The 17,932-nt window shown below is 45.3% G+C and overlaps 1 protein-coding gene across 1 annotated transcript in view; it reads right to left on the minus strand.

Moving 5' to 3' along the window:
* Positions 1 to 5,606, minus strand: part of ARL8A (ARF like GTPase 8A) — a 213,574-nt gene extending 207,968 nt beyond the window's left edge. The window contains exon 1 of the mRNA XM_086923124.1: positions 5,229 to 5,606. Within this exon, the coding sequence (XP_086779250.1) occupies positions 5,229 to 5,351 (123 nt within the window). The 5' untranslated portion in view covers positions 5,352 to 5,606. The remainder of the gene's footprint in view (positions 1 to 5,228) is intronic.
* Positions 5,607 to 17,932: the final 12,326 nt, after the last annotated feature.

Here is a 17,932-nt window from a genome sequence, read left to right on the forward strand (position 1 = left end):
TAGGTCTGTCCTCCTCTGTCTATTATTGATTTTATTTTTCTTTGTTTCATTTAAAACATGCGCTGTGCACAGGGCCGCCTTAACAGCATTGTAGCAGTGCACTGGGCCCTGCCTACACAACCACTCACAGGAATAAATAAGTTTAACGGAACATTTGTGTTAAATTCTGGTCTTCATGGGGCCCCTATGCCCGTGGAGCCCCCGGCCAACAGCCCAGCGTGCCCATGTGTTCAGACGCCACTGGTTGTGCACTTGTGCACACCGATTCATCTTCAAGGAAGCGTGTTTGAAAACATTAATAGCTAGGTTGACTAACAAAGAGGCGTGCACAAGAATGCACATAGAGACACAATTTCACACACTCAAATGCACACAGACAAAGGCTCATAAACAGATAGATACGCGTTCACACAATTGCACAAACGTGGGTGAGCCATTAGAAGCTCGGCATGGCCGGACCTGATGCCAGGCTCAGCTCGACGTACTCTTGGACCCTGTAGGCCAAAGCGAGCCTGTCTTTAATGAGGCTTCTGACTGCCAATGCTGCTCAAGACCTGGCTCTTCAACTGAACACCTAAGCGCTGACGGACCAGCAGCCACCCCTCATCCCAGCACCTCGAGACCCTCATGGGTGAGTAGCGCGCTTTACAAATCCTGATTGATTGAGAGGAGACGGGAGTGTTGAAGAGTGGCATAGCGAAGAGTGGAGTACAGTGTTGTAGAGTGGAGTGGCAGAGAGTGTTGAGTATTGGAGTGGCAGAGTATGGAGTTGCGTAGAGTGGCATACACTGCAGTGGCATAGAGTAGAGTGCATTGGTATAGAGTGTTGTAGAGTATAGTGCTGCAGAGTGCAGTGGCATTGAGTGCAGTGGCATTGAATTCAGCTGCCTAGAATGCGGCATCATAGAATGCAGTGGCATAGATTTAATGGGTGCAGTGGCGCAGACTGAAGTGCGCAAAGTGCAATTGCGCAAAGTAGAGTAGAATGTATTGGGGTAGAGTACAGTGGCATAGAGTGCAGTTGTATAGAGTAGAGTGGCATAGAGTGGTGCAGAGGGCAGTGGCATTGAGTTGAGTTGAGTGATACCTAGGGCTGTGGCGCAGAGTTGAATCTAGTGGCATAGAATGCAGTACTTAGAGTACAGAATAGAGTCAAGTGGCATAGAGTGAAGGAGTAGAGTGGTGCAGAGTAGTGTAGCATAGACTGGTGCAGAGTGGAGTAGTGCACAGTAGAGTGGCTGAGAGTGCAGTGTTGCAGAGTAGAGTGCAGTGGTTTAGAGTGAAGTAGAGTAGCCTAGAGAACAGTGCCCTAGAGTACAGTGATGCTGAGCAGAGTGCAAAGGCGTAGAGTGAAGTAACATAGAGTGCAGTTGTGTAGAGTGCATTGACATAGAGTGCAGTGGTTAAGAGTAGAGTGGCATAAAGTGCAGTGGCATAGAGGGGAGTGGCATAGAGTAGATTGTTTCAGAGTAAAATGAAGTGGTGTAGAGTGGAGTGGTACAGGATAGAGTGCAGTTGCGTGGAGTGGCATAGAGTGTAATGGCGTACATTAAAGTGGAGTAGCATGCAGTGGCATAGAGTGCAGTGGTGCAGAGTAGGTTATAGTGGCTTATTATTAATATTATTATTAAATTTAATTTGTAATGCGCACAGATACCCAAAAAGGGTTTCCCGGCGCCTAGCACACAAATTGCTAGAAAGCTAGAGGTTCAAAGCACATTTACTGCTAAAAAAGACAAGTTTTAAGATTTCTTCGAAAGCTCAGATAAGACGAGTCATTTTTCAAAGACACAGGAAGAATTGGTGTAAAGTGCAGGGGCAATTGGGTTGAGTGTTCCAGAGTAAAGTGCATTGGCGTAGAGTGTATTGACACAGAGTGCAGTGGTGTAGAGTGCAGAGTTGAAGAGGGGCGTAGATTGCAGTTGTGCAGAGTAGATTGGTGTGGCCTAGACGGGAGTGCTGTACAGTGCACTGGTTAAGAGTGCAGTGGTGTAAAGTGGCAAAGAGTGCATTGGCATAGAGTAGAACAGGGCAGGATAGAGTAGAAAGGCATAGAGTGCAGTGGCGTAGACTGGAGCAGAGTGCAGTGCGGTGGAGTGGTGTAAGGTGGAGTGGTGCAGAGTAGGGTGCAGTGGTATGGAGTGGTGCAGAGTAGGGCGGAGTGTGGAGTATTCAGGGTGTGATAGCACACTGCCATTACAGGCAACAGATTTTAAATTGAAATGACGAATACATTTGCACAGAAATGCAGTTTTAAAAATAAAAGCTATACCGTGCACAGACGAAAATGTGTGGAAATTGCATCACCTAGTGTAATGATTTGTTTTGATCATATTAAAGTATTTGTTTCAACAACATTTCAGAAATAACAAACAACGGGCTTCATTTGTGTTCCTAATTCTGATGTACTCTGAAATACTTACACTGTTCACTTAACAGTTGTCATGTGCTAGAAAAAACAACCTTTGCTACCGCCAGTATCCAGCAAGATTATCTCATAAATCATCTCACTTTGAAGTCAAGGAAAGAAAAGTAACCAAGCAGCCTTGAAAGACAGCACATGACATTTGACCTCAATCTTTGAATGCACAGCAAATGTGACTATTTAAGAACAAGATTTACAGGCCTGTTTACAGAAAGGGAGCACGCAGAAGGATACTGTAAATAAGGTTTGGACAAGGCAGGGAAGGTACAAACTCGAGCTGGACAGCCCAAAACAAATAAAGCCAGCAAATGGAAAGCAAGAAAAAATGAGTTACAAACCACAAAGCCAATGGCAAGCAAAGGGCAGAATGCATTTCTAGGTAAACGTTCTGACTGCCTCCGAAATGTCTTTAGCAAACAAGACCCTGCGTTCGAAAAAAAAATTAAAATGTAATGAAGTAATGCTATTACAAAATGCACTGCATTGTGCTGTATAATTTGCCTTTTCTTGACACATAAGCTAGTCAACCCTGCCACATAATTTAGTCCTTCCCTACAGCATGATTCCAGTGGCCCTGATTACAATTTTGCTTCATCTGATAAGGTAGGCCACCTATTAAAGAGTACAAATGACAAGGGACATGTCCCTTAGTTCACCAATGACATTGTTTTCAGGGTGGGGGCAAGGGGCAGGAACGTTTATAAACTATAACTGTTAATAAAAGCCTCCCAAAGCAGTGATATAATCAGATGTACTAAGGTGAAACGCTTCCACGTGTTGAAGAAAGACACTTTTTTGAATTTTGAAGAAACCTTATCTTATTTTTACATGATGTTTGTGGAAAGATTTACATGGCAAACATTTACAGGCCTCGACTCATGCACGAGCTCTTACAGCCGAGCCAGACCCTTGGCTCGGCTCCGGCTCAGCGCTTCCTTTTAATTTGTTGGCTCGCCCATCTCTAATACAGAGTACCAGACCCATAACCACAGGGAAACAAGGTGCCTCTTAGGGCTGTGTTCTGTTAACCCATCCTGCTTCATTTAGTGTTCATAAAACTATCCAGCCTTTGGTAAGAATAACACTTACAGCCAGATGGTGAGTGTAGTGGCCTTATGTACAGTAATAGAGAAAGGCTGGCGTATGCCCTCTGGAAGGACAGGGAAGGGTTTTCAGTAGAGGGAGAAAAGAGACACTAGAAAAGGAGGTGGAAATATATCACAGAAAAGAGGACAGAGGTGAGCTTATCCCACGGACAGAGAGGTGGGCAAGTACCACAGAGAGGTGACATACGACATAAAGTGGATACATACACAAATATGATAGAGGATTGAGGAGAGACATACATCAAACCCAGGGTTACAGCAGAGGTGGCATTTTACTCAGAGAAAGGATAGAAATGTGTGTATACCATACGTACAGAGGATTGAGGTAGGCGTATACTGCCCCAAAGATTTAGAGGGCGAGAACGAGAGAGGAGGACTTAAGGGTGGACACACAAGTACCACACACAGAGAGTGTGTGAACAAGTATTGTAGAGAGAAGGCGCCTGGAAAACACCAACACGAGGGAGACCACACCTGTACAAACACAGACATAAGGCAGAGTTTGGCACAACCAAGGGGAGGGTACTTAAAGAAGAGAAGAGGGGAGCTGTACCAGGCAAGACAGGAAACAAACATACTCTAGAGGGAGGCCAGCGCATATCTTAGGAAGTGGGCAGGGTGGTAGGTGAGTATACTCTAGAAAGAGGGGCAGCGGGGCAGGAATAATGAGTAAGAATTTGGTCCAGGCGGAGGGTGAGAAGCGAGTCATTGAGGGTGTGAGCAATTACCCCCACTTATGATACAATAAAAGGGCATTTTTTACTGATTTAGGGGGAGTTACTTAACTACCGTAGAATAGAGGGGCTGACTACTTCCGGGGAAGGAACAGTGCTTGTATGGGCTTCAAACTCTGTGCCAAAGGAATCCGACTCACTTCCAATTTAAATATTATTTTTTTGGACCTCTATGGCGTCCCTGCCACCGACCCTCGACACGTACCAAGACAGCAGGTCATTCATTCACAAACATCTGAGTCCTACTCCCCATATTTATGGGAAACACGTGCATTCCTTGCAACCTCTGACAGCTTGCGCGTCACGTGCGCATCCGAGCACCCATCAGCATCCGCAATCTGTACTCGGAGTGTCACTGCTGAAAGGGGGTGTCTCCGAAAGAAAACGTTCTGTGAGGGCGACTCTGCACCCTTTGCGCCGTTAAAAAGAGAACTAACGGGCACACAATGTGTCTAGATGTCGCTGACTGGGGCACGAGCGCCGTGAAAATTACGGTTGTTCACCCCGACTCCCATCCCCAACCCCCACCCCCACGTCATTGTCAGCGGATGCCATCCCACCCGCTATCTCTTTGCACCCTTCCGCCCCCTCGCGCACATTGATGCCCTACCTCGCCCTGCTGCTGCTATGTAGCCCCTCCCCCAACATATGATCCCCGGACATGTACTCAGGTCGTTGCATCTTCCTCCCTAGGCCTTGACTAAAATATGCCAACACTGTTTACATTTCTATCATAAGCTCTATTATTCGCACTTTGCATAGCCTATGAATGTCCTGATCCCCCCGTCCACCTCATCAACACCCCACCCCCAGCCTTCACCTCCATGGCTGCTCCTCTCAGCACAGCCGCCGCCGCCTGTGTTTTCATGCGCGCGCCACATCCATTCAGTAAAAGACACGAGACCCAGCATCCTCGTGCAGGCAGACCAGACAATGGGAAACAGGCGCCGGCGTATCCCTTACCGCGATCACGTTGACGAAGGTGGTCTTGCCCGAGTACTGCAGGCCCACCAGTGTCAGCTCCATCTCCTCCTTCCAGAAGAGGGCCTTGAACCAGTCCAGCAGCTTGTTAAACAAAGCGATCATCCTGAGGCCGGACAGGCCGCGCTTCCGTCCTCCTGATCTCGAGGGTCCACCGAGTCCCACTGCAGACCCCCGGCCGAGAGAGAGCGGAGTCCCTGGGGTGGCGAGCCGCCGTCTCCTCCTCCCGCTGCTGCTGCCTCCTTCCTCTTTCCTCCCTTGCTGCTGTCGCTGCCTGCCTCCGAGCTGCCTAGGAACCAGCCTCTCTGCTTGGCTCGGTGATACACGTCCAGGGATGGGTGGGGTTTCGCTTCCCCAGCTTCCCACAGGCTGCTGCTGAAAGGGGACAATGCAGGAGATGCACTCAAACACAGTCACTCCCCACAATGTTGCACACACAGGCAGGGCAGATGCTCGCCCCCCCCCCCCCCTCCGTAAAAACGCCCTCTGCCATGGAGAATGCCTTTAAGGTGCTCATAGAGCTCTTCCACTGCCTGTGATACATTTTATTCTGCCATCGAAGTGTCAGTATTGTACTGTATTGAAATTACATTTATATAGCGATAACTTCCCCTGACGATGCGTCGAAGCGCATTACATGTCCCTAAAAACTCATATTCTCCGCTTCCTAGCAAACCATATTTCCTCCATAATTTTACTTAACTTTTTTGGGAGAGTAAATTGTAATATTTAATCGGTAAAAGTGAAGTTATTTAACCTTAATACTTCCAAGCACACATACAATCCGTTTAATTTACAAAATAGGTGAAAGTAAATAGGTAGGTGAGAATTTCTCTATTGTTGCATGTTTGGTATAAATGCTGAAGATGGACAGGATGTTGTTTGAGAGAAACAGCCTGCATAGACCTGCTTTGTTATTAGATCCTTTCATAACTGTCCAAAACATTAAACTACAGAATACACAATGACAGTAAATCACAGACCATCATAGATGCTTGCAAAGAAAAATGTGTCTGCCATAGCTTATAACAATATCTTTTATTAATGCCCACTAAGCTTCATATTTTTAACACACAGCATACTCGAAAGTCTTACATTTCTTATCCCCTAAGATATGTTCCTTTCGCCAATAAAACACATCCAAAAAGGGCTTACCTGAAGTCCTGATAGTGTAATATGACCTAAATAAAGCTTTAGTCTACCAGTTGTTTCAACTTGTCCAATCTAAAGTCAGACATATTATTCAGTGTATTCATTAATGCACTTTCCCAAACTGTGGATGGGCCGCAAGTTGATTTCTGGGAGTCACGAATGTCCAAACAATACATAAAAATGCCTTTCATTTCTCTATGCATAACGTCACATTTGCTGCGCTCCAAAGACAAAGTTCAAATGTCAGGCCATGTCTACTGAAAAATTGGTGATTTTTTTTTTTACGTGGGGATTGGTGTTTACAAACTCCACCAACTTTTCAGTCAGAGTAAGAAAAGCAAAGTGAGATATGTGACAATCTTGCTGGGGTACAGGGAGAGTGAAAGGAAATCAGGATGTCATTGTTTTGTAACACACAACAAAATGTATATACCTGTAATTGAATTGTACACATGCAAGGGTTAGGAAATAAAACACGAAGCACATTTTTTGTAATTTTGAAATGTGATGGAAACAAGGATTTTAATAGCATCAAATCAAAACACTTTACTGGAGATGCTCCAATGATCCATTTCACCTAAACACGATTTCCATACGTTATCAGCTTTGTGTAATATAGTTTTTTTTATAAACACATTTTTATTGATTTTACAAAGAAATACACCAGCAGTGCATCATAAACCCATGAAAGGTCTGGATTGCATATAAGACTCAGCGCTACCCATCGGACAATTACCGTTAAAATACAGTTATTTGACAAATAGGCAGTCCCTCAACGATTAGCCCACCTCCCCCACCCATTTCCTCCACACTCTGCAATATTTCCTGGGTCACCCACGTGCTTCATACATTACCTTCTCCTGCGTGGCGCACCAGTCCACCCCGGCCTGCCATCTTCCGACACTCAGGGGCTCCGGGCATTTCCATGAGGCCGCTATGTCTCTCTTAGCGACCACCAATGCTGTAGTTAGAAATACTTTCTCGTTCCTAGACCCATCTAACCTGTCAGTAATACCCAGGAGTGTGTGCTTAGGGTCATGGGGGACTTCCCACCCCAAGATTTAAGTAAGCTCTTCCTCTATGTCCTTCCAGAACTGCGCCAGGTCGGGCCAGGCCCACACCATGTGAAGGAAGTCCGCTGGGTCGTGACCACATCTAGTACAGGCTGGGGTCAGACTAAACCCAGACCGAAGGAGGCGCGCCCGGGTGAGATAAGCGGTGTGTAAGTAGTAGAGCTGGACCAGGCGCAGCCTAGCGCATGCGGTGACTGTTCTTGGGGCCATAAGGGCATCACGCCAGTCCTCTTCCTCTAGGGGGCCAACCCAGTCCTCCCACTGAGCCCACAGTCGGTCCAAGGAGTTGGGAGTATTATTAATCAGTGTACAATAAATACGTGAGATGCCACCCTTCCCCAGGTCCCCAAACATTATCTGAGCTTCTGGTGGGCTGTGGTCGGGGAGCTGTGTACCCGTTATAAGGTGTGAGCGTAGGGCATGTCGCAGCTGCAGGTACCTATAGAATTGTGGCTGGTGTAGTGAAAATCTGTTTTGGAGGTCTCCAAAGGCGCGCTAATGGTCCCCAACCCACACGTCTCCCAGCTGCGAAATACCTATGAGGTCCCAAGCCCTGAAACCCTGCAGTTCGTTCACTTCTTTGAGCCAGGTCCCATTCCACAACAGAGTACACTGTGATGTCAGCATGTGCGTCCACTTGGTGTGCCACAGGGTAGCCCTCCAGGCCAGCAACCCCGAGCGCGTCACATCGAGAAGGCAAGTGGAAATAGGGGCTCCATACATCATAGACTGAATCTTAGCAAGGCCCAGCTCTCGCAACTCAAGCCTGTAGGTCGGGTCCGACCAACCCTGTCGAACCAATCAAGTAAGTAGAGAAGTCGCGTAGCAAGGTAATATAAATAAAGATGAGTCATTCCTAGGCCCCCATCAAACGAAGGGATCCTACAAGTACTCAGCGCCAGTCGGGACCTACCTTTCTCCCACAAAAACCTGGAGATTATACAATCTAGTTCACGCAACCAAGTTTTAGGAAACCACAATGGAGTGTTTTGAAGAATGTGAAGGAAGCAGAGGAGGACCATCATTTACCATCATTTTCAAAAGGTGCAATATAGTTTTAACAGTAAAACTGAAAAACTGTGCAAATGTAGCAATCATTTAAATGGAAAAAGGGCTTTCTGTAAATGAAAATGTGCTAACCCACGATGCTTTAGTTACATTAAAAAAAATCTCCCTCCTCACGTCCATTAAAGCAGGTGGGTCGCAAAAGTTTGTTTGGGAAGCATTGCATTAATGGTCTTTTATAAAGCTCCACTCTAAAGTATGGCAGATTCAGAGAGCTTTGTACACATGTACTTTATACACAAGTGCGATATTGTTTGTGAAAGACATACCAAGAGAAATTATTTTTGGTGTAGAGCTCATTCACTGAATGCAGTTTCCTGCCCTCCATTAACTCAAATATAACGTGTTGACTGGTGATAAATTAGGAATCAACCCACACAACTTTGAGAAAGAGCAGGTATTCGGTTGCAAATGATCTGTCAGCAGAGCCATTAGCTATATGGTAATAGAAAGTTTCAGGTCATAGCTGGTTCAAAGAAAAAAAAACATGTTTCATTTGGTTTTCATAAGGTTAGCAATGAAACACCACGAAAAATGAAAGAATAGCGTAACTAACAAGAAAGAGAAATGAATGAAGCAGCCATGTACAATAAGTAGAACAGGCCATTCAGGCATATATAGGACATCATGGTCGTCTCCAAGGGCCTTCAGTAAAGCTATGGTAGCTTTAGACCCATCAACAGTATTGATGTTTTCAGCCAATGGCTCACATAAAACACATAAAGGGGCATTTGCTTGAAACCCCATGGCATTCCACCCAAGCCCTGCCAACATCAAGAATAATAGTCCAATGGCAATGAACATCTACTATGCCTAACAGCACATCCACGTTTGACTCCAAATATTCTCATGCCCCAGTAGATGTTGCCTCAATAGGTCAAATATGTTCTTGTGCTCGAGAGATAATGGGTATTAAGGCCATGACAATCATTGTCAGTAAACAGTTAGGGGCATATTTATTAGGGTCTTGCATCACGGTTGTACCAAACAAAGTGGTACATGCATGATGCAAAGCCCCATGTCATATTTATGAAGCCACACAAAGCCACCTTGTGCGGCTTTGAATGGCTTCAGAAATATGGAGTAATGCAACGCAGGCCAACTCGCTGCATTGCCTTACCTTGCGCAAGGGATGGGTCCATGGACATTGCGTTGGGTGTTCCCAGGCAACCCACAGAGTTTTTGATGCATTACCAGATTTACAAGCACTTGTAAACCTAGAAATGTGTCAAAATCTTACGCCTCCCAATGACAGACGTAATGAGGAGAAATATTTTATTTCTCATCATATTTTGCTGCAGCACACACATAGAAATAGGAAAACACCTCTATGGATTATTTTTGTGCAGGAAGGTGCCCCCATCCTGCACAAGACCAATCATGCTAAAACAGCGCCAAGAAAGGGGGAAAGGACAGGAATTCACCATTTTGGATAAATATGATCCATTCCTGCCCTTTTCCTGTGCCACAGGACAGTGCAGTAAGGTAACATACTTTGCTGCACTGCGACACCAATCCCATAAATATGTCCCTTCGAGTTTCACGGAAGAGCCTTACTCCTCCTTGCTAGTAGCACCAACATTGTGACAAATTGCCTTTTCTTACTGGGAACTTCTTTGACCCATCCCAGGAGATAAAATAGTGGAGATATGACAAGCAGCAAGTTGATCATTTTAATTAGTACCTCAAACATTTCTGACCAGTATTTCGTAATACTTGAACATTTCCAGGCAAAGTGTATGAAATCTGCCCTACCCCCCCACATACAGAGCACTTGTCATCTTTCTTGAACCACTTTATTCCAAGAGCTGCTGGTATGTGATTGAACTGGCATAAGAACTTTGTAAATGTAGCAAATGGTGTCTACTGCTCAATGATACAGTCTTAGTTTGCGCACATTAAAAGAGATGTTTCGCCTCAGTGATTTCTTCACCTATATCAATAACCCACTCCCTGCAGTAGGAAGAGGGACTGGCCTTACCCATCATGCTGACATCTTGATATATCAGAGAAATCCACCTGCCCAACCCCTGTGCTTGAATGATCTGTGTAACAATGTTTAATAGCTCAGGTTCACTAGGGTGCCAAACCATGCCTGACTTGAAAGTGTGAATTACCCTGAAAATTATGAATAGGTCCAAGCTACATATTTTACCTGGATTGTAGAGGTCTTGTGTTGATATAAACTTCCCATCACAATACTAGTGGCCCAGTAACAGGATCCCAAATATGTCCATTGTCCGATTGTTTATGTTCAAAGGTGACCTGGTTTAAAGGGTTGCAATAAATAGGAATCATGGGGAAATATATGTTTTTTAAGCCATAATATTCTGCCAATGTATTCCATACAGTGTAGCCTACCAGGTTCATATGGCCTGTGAGTCTGACATGCTTAACCCTGAGTCTGGTGGTCAGTGGAATTGGATCTGAGATCTCTTCCTCCATACATGAGGCTGCAGCCCAGTGCTATCGCCTTACCAATTCTTCATGTTGCGCTTGCGCCACTAAATAATATAGATTAATATCAGGCACCGTCAAGCCCCTGCCAAACATAAGGGAGAGTCAAAGTCTTTCAGCTTACATTGGGTTATTTACCTGCCCAAACCAGGTACATACGTGCAGATCTGAGTTCTTTAAGGAGCATCACTGGTTAAGAAGAATCAGGATATTGCAAAAAGGCAGTGAAGCAGACCCATTACTATTACTTTAATGAGAGCCACTCTGTCTGATATCGAGAGCAGTAAACTCTCCATGTCTCGATTATTTTTGTATATTTTATTTAAACTGAAATAAAAATGTTTTGTTGATTTGTAACGTCACTTATATATAATATGTGATATATAATGTATAATACATATGTATTAGATATCATAGATTATATATTTGGTAAACTGCTAATCTAAATGCCTCCATACTGACTGCAGAAAATACCAGTGCTATGTACAGATTAGAATTGAAAATTAGGTGTCCTTGAGATCCATAGATCATAGCGGAGATGATTAATATACATTGTTTCTGAACTGAAGCATTATCCTAAAGTTGTGTGTCTTAGATTGATGATCTTAATCATGAGGGACATATTGTCATGTGGAGCATGTCAGAAGGAAGAGCAGGGACCTCAGTGGAGGCACCTACCAGTGCCCTGCCCAAAAGCATTGCCAGTCAGCTAGTCAACAGAGCTACCATCACAATCTTCAGAGATATTATAAGAACACTCACTAGACTATGAAGAGGAGGATCTGTGCATGCGTTTAGCAATGATAATCAAACGAGGATAAAACATTGATGAACTTATGGCAGGATGTTAGATTTCAAGGCTCTAGGTGAGACAAATGGGCACAACAAGATGCTTTATATTGATTGGGTCCTTTCCACAAAGTCTCTATGAGGAAGGCGTGCACTCTTTGATCACTTTGGATTTTGATTCATCATCAAAATAGCATCATTTTCGAAATTTATAGTGAAGCCACCACCTCCCAAATCGAGGTTGACATAATGTATTTTGGGAGGATTTCATGACCGGTTTAATTGGCTTCTCCCAAAATTGCTTTAGAAGGTTCCTGAAGTCTAGTACCTCAGTTTAGAGTTCAGACTTGGGGTTGGAAACCACGTTCTTGGATGTGCAAAACTAGGCAAAAGTCTTCATAGGTAAAGCCAGAAAAAGCACCACTACACAAAGTAGAAAGCTTCCCCTATATCAAACAAAGAAGCAAGGTTTGAACTGTGCATCTAATCAACAGAAGCAAGCTCTTGTCAATCCACAGGGGTTAGCAAGAGAACATTACATCATACGCTACTCCCACTCAGTGGCGGTCGGTGATGGAAGTAGCTGCCGAGCGGTGATGTGGGGAGGGGGAGGGACAGGGTGGGGGGTAGTAATCTATGGATTACAGAGGATTATAGGTAAGTAAACATATAAATAAATAAAACAAATGTTGTTGTGCGCACTGCATCCCCAAATGCGATGCAGTGCACGCAACAAAACTTGTTTTATTTATTTACATGTTTACTTACCTCTAATCCTCCGAAATCCATAGATTATTACCCCCCCACCATGCCCCTCCCCCTCCCCACGTCACCGCCCGGCAGCTACTCCCACCACTGACCGCTACTGCTCCCACTCAAGCTAACAAAATGGTGGCTGACATGTAAATTTGTGCTGTGCTCTGCTCCACCCTGGTCAAAGTGTGTAAGAATAACATACGCGTTTGATGTATAATGCATTTCCAATGAAGTATTATAAATAATAAATTACGCTTGAAAAGTTTGAAAATTTCATATTTCTCTTTGTTGAAAATGATGCATATCCCATCAGATTTATAATAGCAAAATTGAGTCTTGTAGATCAATAATAAAAAGATAATGACAGTGCACTGTGTAACCTCCATTTGTTGTCTTCTCGTGGGTGAATCCTATATTTAGATGTGCATGTGGGTCATCGAGCTGTAAAAGCATGCAAGGGAGCAATAGCAGGTGCAGATTTATTTTGAGATGCAATGGGACTGGCACCTGGTTACAGCCTATGTGTCAGTATGTATCTGTGTCAGTGCCTAATTATCTGGCTTTCCAGCACTATGACTCTAACCTTACAGCGGGAATCATGTGCCAACAACATAATTATCAGTAGGAATCAATCTCATCTTTTCTTTCTGTTAATTTCGGTTATGCTATAACATGATTTTATACACTTGAACATCATTACATTTAAATCTCCTAGAATATACTCTCCTACCACATGTGCAGTAATCTAGAAGTTACTACCTGAGTATGTGTGTGTTGGCAGCTGACACATTATAATAAGATATCACTTCAAGTTGAAAAAAAACATAGAAATTCACTGAAAAAAACAAAGATTAAAGTGGAGTTGAATGTGCCTAAGGTGCTAAGATTTTAAATAATCCTAAAAAGAAAATTAGAAAATCACTGAAAAAACAAAGGTTAAAGTAGGGTTATACGTAGGTTGAGGCAATAATAAAAAACTACAGTTTGAAAACCAATTAAAATGCTGAAATTCACCAGTCCTGCATAATTGACATAAGTATATCTTGCACCATGATGTACTGCTTATGATCTCACATATCATATCACTGATTACATCTGTAATCTATGCAGGGTGGAGTTAAACTTATAAATGGCATACTACCCTATTTGCATCAAAATGCCATGGCACTTTTTCATGTGTACTTGTTTCAGTAAAAGATCTTTAAAACAAACCAGGAAGCAAGGGGTGTACTTTGGCAGTAAGGTAAAACCACATCGAACTGGTGTCATGACTATAAGACAAGATGCTTTGCCAAGTAATTGTTAACTGAAATCCGTGCGGCAGAAATCCATGTTTTTCTCACGTCAATTTTGCTGACATATGGCTATTGCACTTTAGCCAGTCTCTCACTCTCTCTCTCTCTCTCTTTCTCTCTCTCTACACACACACATATATATATATATATATATATATATATATATATATATATTCAATCAAACAACTTTGCCACCAAAGAAGTTACTCGAGCCCAGGTCCTTTTCAGCGTGCAATTTATTAAGTACACAGAGTGTCAAACAACACCCGACGCGTTTCGGTGCAGCCGCACCTTGATCACGGGTAACGGTGTTTACTCATGTCACAATTTTAAAGTGAAAAAAATTATATAAACATAAACGTAGGACTACTCGTCCTCACAACAGTTTCTCTTACCACTATATGGCAGCCATATTTAAATGTGTGGTGGGCACAGGCAAAGTATACACATATATATACACAAACCTTGTTGGGAACATTTTAAAGAGATTTTCAATAAGTCTTGTAACATTTGGGTAAATAAGTTACATGTGGATGCCCCAAAGCAAAATAAATCGAAACAAAGTCACGCATTTGCGAGTTGTAGCCCCAGTGGGCTAATGTACCTGTGCATTGATACATATATCGTGACAATTCTGCCCCAGTGGGCGTAATGTTTCAATGTGCTGAATTAAGCCCCAGTGGGCATGAGTGTCTCATTGTAATGTCCTCAAACTCACAAGGTTAGTCACAATTTTTCAAGTATATAGTCCTGTGGATCCATCCAAACAAAAAACAGCTGCAACCAGTGGTTTTACATCATCCCTGTGTGGCAACATGTGTGTCTCCTACGAACATAAAGAAATAGTGACTTTAAGACATATACAAAATATTCAAAAAACATCCAAGACAGCTTCACATTCATGTTTAAATTAATGCAGTGATTCTTTTTGCTAGAGTATTGTCAGTGCAGTAGGTGCATAATATCGGCTCTTAAATTAAGTGGACAGCTAGCTCCTCGTCCTTATTCAAACCCAGGGGTTGTACAGTGTCGTACTTTATTATGAACCTTGATTCAAGCTGTCGCAGTTGCCTAAGTCTATCACCTCCTCTTTCAGACGGTGAGATCCTATCCAACGCACAAAACTTGAGTTCATTTAGACTTTTTTCATGAAAGTCCTTGAAATGCTTGGCTATGGGATAATTCTTGTCCTCGTTAGTTATAGCCCTCATGTGTTCTAACACACGTTTTTTGCAAGGATGTTTTGTGCTCCCAATGTACGTAAGTGGACATGAACATTGGAGTGCATAGACACAAAAGTCAGACTTGCAAGTGAGGTGTTTGAGAATTTTAAAGGGTATGCTGTTTCTGGACAAAATTATTTCCTTTCTGTTGACACTATTCTTGCAGGCTTTGCAAGAGCGACAGGTAAAGAAACCTTCTATCTTTCTAGTGTCTTCTTTCTCCTTCACCATATTGCTGCAAAGCACATCTCTCAGGGCTGGACATTTCCTGTAGGTAATCAAGGGCTGATTACCAACAGCCTTTTTGAGTGTTTCATCTAACTGTAGGACATGCCAAAAATTTTTCAGACTCTTTCTGACCTGCCATGTTTGGTCTGAGTATGTCGTGATAAATCTAAGTGGTCCATCCTCACTGTTGCCTACTGGTTTGGATACGAGGAGATCACTCCTATTTACATCCCTGACTTTGTTACAGGCTTGGTCGACCGCTTTGGCCGTATAGCCGCGTTTCCTGAATCTGTCCTTCATGATGTTCATTTCCTTTTCAAAATCTGTGTTAGTTGCGCAATTCCTTTTGGCACGTAACAGTTCACCAAAAGGTATGCTGTGGATCAGGTTCTTCGGGTGACAGCTTGACGCATGTAGTATGCTGTTGCCTGCTGTAGGCTTGCGATACAGCTTACTGATGAGTCGTCCATCCTGAACTGACACCAAGACATCCAGAAATTCTATTGATTGCTGTTGGACCCGGCCCATTAGGCAGGTTCACCCCTAGACTTTTTGCGTTTTCCTAGCCTATTTATGGAACCTGGTATTTGTGATTTTAGGCCTCTGCGCACTTTTTCACTGTGGTACAGTGTAAAGTGCTTGAGCTCTCTGTGGATGAATGGTGAGTGACCTGCCCTCCCATAGGAATGAATGGGGAATATGTATGCCCATGGTAGTTCCTGATGCGTGGGGAGTGCAGGGGCGAGTTTGGTATGAGAGAACTCGTGAGAATGAATGCCGCAAAATGATGTATGCGACATGGCTGTGTCTAGTCTAGAAGTCCTACTTTTGGAAGTTGGCATATTTGTGCAAGTTGGTGCTAGCGTGTGATTGGCTGGTGAGCCTGGCCCAGAGTGCATGGGCCTGCTTGTGGATTGACTGTCTGGTTTGAGGATGACAGGGGCTGGAGAGCCCAGGAGGTTGTCTGAAGTCAGCCCATGGATGAAAGGCAGCATCTGCTGCCAGGGAAGTGGGAGGAGATGGCACCTGATAGTGAAGGGCTGTTCCTGTGTAACTACAAAGCTGGCTCCACCTCCCGCTGGGCGACTGACACCTCTGTCCCTGATACTGAAGGGGACGTCCCTCTAAACCAGTCCAGCTGGTTCTCACACTGCCTGCTTCAAAGGACTTCAAAGAACTTCAAAGGTTTTGCACTGTATAAAAAGGGGTTGTATCCCCTTCCAAATTGTTCTTGTTTTCAACTTGAATCTGCCAGGGGCTGCTGCTGCTTGAGCTAAGGGGAATCCCTGGCTCTGCCCAGCCCTGGGCACCTGATGGACTTTCCTGGACTCCTGGGGGACCCCTCTGCCTTGCTGGGCTGATGGGGGGGACTTTGCTTTGCCCCCTGGGACTCTCTGGACCTTTGTGCAGCATGGTGGAGCTGCATTGCTGGAAGGACCCTTTTTACTTTTTATTCTAGCGCTTTGGGAGCACTTTATTGCCCATAGCGCTTTCGAGCGCTTTATTTTTGATTCTAGCGCTGAGGAGCGCTTTGCCAGCCTGGCGAGTGCCCACCTCGCTTATTTGTTACTTTATTTAAACTTCGGCTGCCCACGCCGGTATTGCCGATCTTTTAAAATGCCTCCCCGCCTGCCTGCCTAAAGGAGAAGGGCCGCTGCGCTGCCCGCAGCGACCCGGAAGTGGATGGCCGGCCGGCCAATCCCAGCGCGGCCGGCCGGAAGTCCCGCCCCCGCAGCCCGAGAGGAGAGAGAGGCTGCCCGGGGGAGAGAAGGAGGACGAGTGATGGCGGCAGGTCTGCAGGGCTCCTGTGAGCGGAGGGAGCCCTGCAGCGGGAGGAGCGGTAGCGGGGGGGGCGCGAGGCACATTGCCGGTGCCTGCCCCCACCGCGAGTGGAGAGCCGCCGCCCAGAGGAGCCCCGCCTGCTGTCGCCGAGGAGTCCCGCGATGTGGAGAAGCCCCGCCCGAGGCCCGGTAAGTTAAGGGCTGGGCCGGGTGAGACGGGGGCAATGCTGTTGCTGCTCCGGGAGGGAGCAGATGGAGTTTTGTGTGCCGGTGAGGCAGAGTTGGTGCTCGGGCGGCCCCGGTTGGCAGTGGGTCGCCCCAACGTTACGCCAGAGCCTTGAGGCTCCAACGAAGGGGGCATTGTTGATGTTGAGCCCTGAGAGAGGCTCGTGGGGGCATTTTTGGTCTGTTTAGAGCCCGAGGGGCTCCCTGCCGCATTTTCTTGTGCTCGAGTCCCCCGTGAGGGACTCCAACGACCCCCGCAGTCTGAGAGAGCCTGTGTGGCTCAAAGGGGCCATGTCTTGTCCAGAGTCTGTGTGGCTCCAGCGTGGCGCAGTTTGCGCCTGAGGGCTAGTGAGAGCCCTGCCGCAGTTCTACATCCCAGCCGCCCAGCAATTAGTGGGCGGCTGCACCGTTTAGGCGCAATTTCAAGAGAGTCCTCCTGTGTGGGACAGAGAGGGCACAATGGTGCCCGGCCTTCCCAGTTGCCCAGCACTTTGTGGGCAGCTGCCACGTTTAGGCTTTTTGTACTTTGGACTGGCGCTGCATGGCAGCGCGCCCTGACATTGGACACAGGGCATCTTTGCCCCACAAGGCCAGTTGGCCTAGGGACTGCCACAGGTAGTGGCTTATGTAGTGTTGGCGCAA

This window comes from Lissotriton vulgaris, chromosome 5 (genome assembly GCF_964263255.1).
Source record: "Lissotriton vulgaris chromosome 5, aLisVul1.2, whole genome shotgun sequence".
Taxonomy (NCBI): Eukaryota; Metazoa; Chordata; class Amphibia; order Caudata; family Salamandridae; genus Lissotriton; species Lissotriton vulgaris.